The 6096-nt window shown below is 40.7% G+C and overlaps 2 protein-coding genes across 2 annotated transcripts; both read right to left on the bottom strand.

The window, feature by feature from the left end:
• Window positions 1-706: 706 nt before the first annotated feature.
• On the bottom strand, window positions 707-1396 carry LOC125089876 (keratin-associated protein 13-4-like). Its single transcript, XM_047712653.1, is given in 5 exon segments — window positions 707-848; window positions 850-931; window positions 934-976; window positions 1008-1203; window positions 1302-1396. Coding segments are annotated over 5 exon segments (558 nt in total).
• A 3629-nt stretch (window positions 1397-5025) lies between these two features.
• Window positions 5026-5724, bottom strand: LOC125108444 (keratin-associated protein 13-1-like). Its single transcript, XM_047744672.1, has one exon. It carries the CDS (start codon window positions 5671-5673, stop codon window positions 5158-5160), a length of 516 nt encoding a protein of 171 aa, XP_047600628.1. The 5' UTR covers window positions 5674-5724; the 3' UTR covers window positions 5026-5157.
• Between the last annotated feature and the right edge of the window lie 372 nt (window positions 5725-6096).

Raw genomic sequence — 6096 nt, forward strand, 5'->3', positions numbered from 1 at the left:
TTAAGGCTCATATATATTTTTAAACTGACATTTAGTTTTTCTCTCATTTATTATATTAACTTGCAAACCTGAATGATATTCTTGTTTATGAAATTCCTGAAGAATCTGTCAACTTCATAGTCACATTCCCTCTTTCCACATAGATAAAACCCATGATCTTTGAAGTACTCAAAATATATCCTAATTCTCAGACCTTCAGTCACAAGATCCTAAAACTAAAAAACATGGATGTCCAATAACTATAGTTTGAATGAGAAAAATATCCATAATCCAAAGAAATTAGATCAAATTTACAAGTTTTTAGACTTCCAAAATTTACTGAGATGCATATTGAGCTTTTATTAAACCTGTCAAATCAAACTTAACACAAACTCTTCTTGATAATGTATAAACAATAACATAAAAATATTTCAATACAGAATAAATTAGTTTATTGGATTATAATGATTGAACTTTTTATCCATTTGGGGCAGAAAATAAATTAGCTTGAACTTCATCCATAATGCTGATACTACACTTATTTCGGAGTTAATTCATTGAATTAAAAGGATGCTATAATCAGCCTGTTAGACTATGCTTGATAGTAAGGGTAAGGAACTGGTGATTAAAGACTAAGATAGTTGCCACTGGGAATAAGGAGCATAATGGACCTCTGGGTAGACATTTTGATGACTTTACATAAATGTACCAGGATTCAATAAGTTGATTAGCAGAAAACAGACACATAGTTAGGTTGGCAACAAGAAGGCTGGAGGCTACCAGAAACAAAGTCAACTGGGTGGCAGAAACTGGATCCATAGTTCAGGAAAGAGAAACCACAGGCTCCATAACCTAAGGGTCTGAAACCAGCCTAGTGAGTAGCAGCTACTAGATCCATAACACGGAGAAAAGACACTGCTGGACCGATAGATATGATATAAACTAATTAGTAGGGACTGCAGATCATGGAGATCCTTGGGTAGTAGCAAGACCCTGCCTGAGCAGAGGCTGGACACCACACAGAATGCTGGGCAGCTGGCCAGCTCACAGCAGGTCTCCTGACAGCCACTGTAGAGAGAGGATCCCAGCTGGCAGGTGCTGGGAGAACAAAGATTAGTGCTGTTTGGAGTTGTTGGAGTAAGAAGAGCCATAGGAGGAGCCTGGGTAGGTAGCTTAGGAACCTCCTTCCCGAAAGGACTGGGAAAATAAGTTTCCAGAGCAGCACTTGTGAGATATGTTGACAGAAGATATGAGTTCAGATTGGTCACAATGAGAAAATTCTGAGATTTAAGATGATTTTGAGCACTGGGTATTTTATATACTCATCAGTTGGTACAGCACAGTGCAGGTACAGTTCTCTCATACCATTGGCACACCTTCTTCTGTATTTGTGTAATTCGTTAACCTTCTCTGTCATTGCGTTGACTAGCTTCATACCTATTGTACTTAGGAGTACAATGGGTACAATGATGATTCCTATCTCAGAAATTCCAGAACTATTTGTCCTTAATCCTCAACCTATTACAGCCAGGAAAGTCCCTTCATTTCTCCCTGGTTATGACTCCATGTATGCATATTCCTGCTTTGCTCCGGAATTCTTTCTGTCACTTTTCTACTACATCAAGTGATAAGTGACATAGCTTTATTTTTTATAAGGATACTTCAAATGATTGATTCTACTTGTCACCATTGATTTGCATTCTCTAAATTTATTTTCCATCTATCACATATTATATAATACTTCTCACACCCAGTGGAGGGAAAAAAATAACACATAATGGGAAGTGGCTAGAAATAGAAAAGAACCAGACAAACATTTAAAAGTGAAGGCTGAATTGAGATGAAGCCATAAGAAGAAGTTGACTCGGGCCTTATGAAGAGGGAACAGAGATGATGGTGACAATGTGGGAATCTGGAAAAAGGGAATGAAGAGACAGGGATTTCAAGTATCTCTTCCACCTACTTTTAGCCTATGGATCTTTTCATCTAAATGCTATTTAAGGGGCACCTGGGTGGCTCAGTTCATTAAGCATCTGCCTTTGGCTCTGCTCATGATCCCAGGGTCATGGGATCGAGCCCAGCATCAGGCTTTCTGCTTAGCCAGGAGGCCCCTTCTCCCTCTTCCTCTGCCTGCTATTCCCTCTGCTTGTGCTCTCTCTCTCTATGCCAAATAAATAAATAATATATTTTTAAAATGTCATTTAAAACAAAAAATACCACTAATGTATTTTTACATATTTTCATTCACATTGTCCAATTCTAGAAAGAACCTGGGGCCTGCCTCTTAGAACAGCTCGGCCTTTCCAGTGTTCAGACTGAATGAGCTTTGTGCATTTTCAAAGTCAGTCCCTTCCCAATAATTTCCACCAAAGTATAAAATAAGGGTGCTGGGAGGCTTGGTCAGTTAAGCATCGACTCTTGATTTCAGCTCAAATCATGATTTCAGGGTCATGAGATTGAGTGCCCTGTCAAGTTCCACATTGAGTGTAGAACCTGTTTAAGATTCTTCCTCTGTTTCTTCCTCTGGCCCTCCCCCTACACTCTCCTTCTCTCTCTCTCTCTCAAAATACATACATAAAATAGCCCTCTTTTATCACCCTTCTTCTTCATTTTATTTTTCTTCTGAATAATATAATAACTGAGTACTAATTTCCAATGGGTTCACCATGTCAGATAAATTTGCACTTAGATAAATACTAATAAGTTGTTTTTTTTTGGGGGGGGGGGCTGAAGGAAAATAATCTTAGGTGGAAACAACAAACTCCAAGAAAGAATAAAGAGACTATTTGATAGTTATATTCTCCAGGAAGCAGGCACTGAGACACTGATAGAAGAACAAAATGCTTGTAAGAGAGTAACACCTGTGAGTGAAAAAAGCCATTCTACCACTTTGTTCAGTCACTGACCAGGGGCTGCCATGAAAGAAAAATTGACCTTGGTCTGAAAGCTGATACAGAGCCCAAAAAAGCCAACAGAGAAAGCTTATCAGCTGGCCTCACTTGTCACAGCCAGACAGCCATTTCTTTTGTGAAATGGTGTGATGTGCATTCCGGTGCAGATCTGTACCTGTCATAGTCCACTGGTTGCATCTTCAGGGTCAACTTGTCAAGAGAGAGATTCTCCATGGCTCTGTTAGGGCTCTATTCTGAGGGGAAATAGAAAAGGGCAAAGCCAGTGGCATGAAACACAGTCCCCGTCACTGCGTTTGGTCTTGGAACTGCAGTTGGTGCTCTCCATCTCCTTCCTTAAGCATCGTTAGAAATTTGTCTCACCCTTAGTTACCACCTCTGGTGGTCATAGTAGATTTCTTGGTGGTATTAGCCAAATCTTATTCCTGAGAAGTATAAATCCTGATAACTGTATCTTTTTCTTGCTAGAGTCACTGCATTTGACAAGTCATGTGCACAGTTGGATGGAAGGTTCCAAGAGACACCCAAGTAGATCAACTGAGCTTCCCACATATTCCCCCTTCCCTCACTGTATAACAGTAACCCTGCTACTTTCTATAATCAGGATCATCTCCTCTTGGATAGATGACAAGTCTTTTTTTTTTTTTTGCCCATTGGTCCCTGAGTACAAGAAGCCCAAAGTGCATAGGCAGCAGCCATAGCTTAGTTCAATGAGACCCTTGATGTGTTCCTTAGGAAGTCTGCCTATGGGAACTGGGCCTCTATCCTTGAAAATTCCAGCTGCAGAAATAGGAAGCACAGAGTTCTTGAATGGGTCTTTGGAAGTAATAGTAGGGGGATTTTGGAGCCCAGTCTTTTGAGGATATCGCCTCCATGCCGACACTTCGACTTTGCAGTCAGTAGGCCAGTCCAGTTCACCTACAGGCAGGGAACTTCAAGGTGGAGTGTTTTTTGATAAAACCTATGGATCTCACTTACACTCTCTCTACTGTGGAGTGGATTACCTGCATGGATTCTACACTATGAGCAATCCCATGCTGGTAGATCAAACTATTCATTAACTCCTGAAAATGGTGCTGCTGAGGCAAGCATTACAAGCGAACTCATACTCTGAATGTGTATCTGTCCATTTGAGAATGGACCCTGGTTTTCCAGGGCAGAAGGAGAACACTTTCAATTTGCAACCAAGCAGCTAGTTGGTCTTCTTGAGGACTAATGTCATACTGGGAGTTTATTGTTAGCCTCTATTGCCAAGATGGAGATTCACAGGTGGCAATGATATCAGCATTGTAAGTAGGAGCTTATGCTGGGGGACCCATTCATAGCCTCTGTGGTCACTTGTTCATCTGGTCAGCATTGTAAGGACTGCTGACAAAGGTAGGCTCACATCAACTAGCAGAGTCATTTTGTCTACTTGATAGTTTTATTCCTCTTCCAAGGTGGATACATTCTGGTGGACACTAAAAGGAAATACACAGATTTTCACATTTTGTGCCCACGTGCATGTGTCTACCCACATATTTCTACACTAGAGTTCTATGTATCAATATTCTAATCTTCTCTTTTCTAGGTCCCTAACTAGCTGGTCAGGTTAATTGCTACTGTCTAGGAATCTAGAGGTATCAGATGTGATTTTTCCTTTTGTCGGCAAATGTCAAGGTCCCACATCCTTTGGAGGAAACATGCTCTATATTGCTCCTGAGATTGTTATTCCTATAAAGCTTATGTGTGACAAAAAGGATACCAGAAAAAAAGTTTTAAAGAAAGAAATGTCTAAAGCCCAAAATAAATTAGTTCAAATTCACCAATCTATTAGATTTCTAAAGTTATTCCCAGAGACACTGTAAACATTAACTTGAATACCCCCAAAAAAACAAAAGAAAAAAAAACTTACCCAATTAAAACTAACAATAAAATTAGCAAAATATTTGGAAACCAGAATGAAAGAGTTTACTACATTATATGCATTTATGTTTTCATCTCTTTTGTGAATAAAATGTATGAATGAGAATCCCATTAATTCATTAAAATTAGTTAATGTTTATTAAAATAAATTCCATTAGTTGATCTTGTAATTTATTTTATTAATTCAACTAATTCTATAAATTCATCCAATAAAATTAATCACTTAGTTCAGTATATGTTAGAGACAGTTTTTGGCCAACACTTTGTGGTTGGAAAAAAGGTGACAAGAATTTTTCCCAAAGATCACGAAGATGATAAACTCTCTGTTTAAAGGCTAGACATTTTGCTCAAAAGGTCTGGACCCTCAACAACTTGAGGTATAGAAGCCAGATCCACAGGTTGGTCTGTGACATGAAGACTGGCAACTTCTGGAGGTGAAGTAAATTGGGCGACGGAATCTGGATCCATAGCCCAGTGAAGGGAAGCCACAGACTCTGTAACCCAGCGATCTGAAGCCCTGGGATCCACAACCCAGTGAGTAGCGGCTTCTGGATCCATAGCCCAGGGAACGGCAGCTGCTGGACCCAAAACTCAGAGACTGAGAGCAAGTCATCTGGCAAGGAGTGCAGAGCATGGAGGTCCTTGGGCGGTAGCAGGGTGTCTGGCAAGGTCTGGACGCCACACAAGATGTCTGGCAGCTGGTGGGCTCACAGCAGGTCTCCTGACAGGCACTAGCAGGGGAGGAGCTCAGCTGACAGGTGCTGGGAGAGCAGGAGTCAGTGCGGTAGACCAGGTTACTGGGGTAGGAGGAGCTTGGGTAGCGCACGTACCCCCCAAAGGAGCTGGAGGAGACGTTTCCAGAGCAGCAGCTGTAGGACATGTTGGCAGGAGATGTGAGTTCACCTGAGTGACAGTGAGGAGATTCTGAGGTTGAATGTCACCTCCTGGACTGGGACACTTTTATACTCTCAGCCATGGGTGTGGTATTTTTTACAGTCTCCTTTCCCACACTTGGAATCTCTCATTTCCATATGTGTAATTCAGTGATATTTTCTGTAATTGCAGATGATTCCTTCCATCTCATATTTATAGGAGAATTCATCATGTTGTTATAGCACCAAGCCAACGAACTATTCCAAAGTCAGAAATGCTATGACTGTATGTCATTAATGCCAGCTAATCAGGGCCAGAAAAGCCCCCACTCTTCTTGGCTGAGACTCATTGTGACTTTGCTAGGATCTTGGCTGGAGAATGCTTAGATCTAAAGGTGGGGATTGAAATTAAGTCACTCTTTTTTCTAGAT

The sequence above is a fragment of the Lutra lutra genome, chromosome 1, assembly GCF_902655055.1.
Source record: "Lutra lutra chromosome 1, mLutLut1.2, whole genome shotgun sequence".
Classification (NCBI taxonomy): Eukaryota; Metazoa; Chordata; class Mammalia; order Carnivora; family Mustelidae; genus Lutra; species Lutra lutra.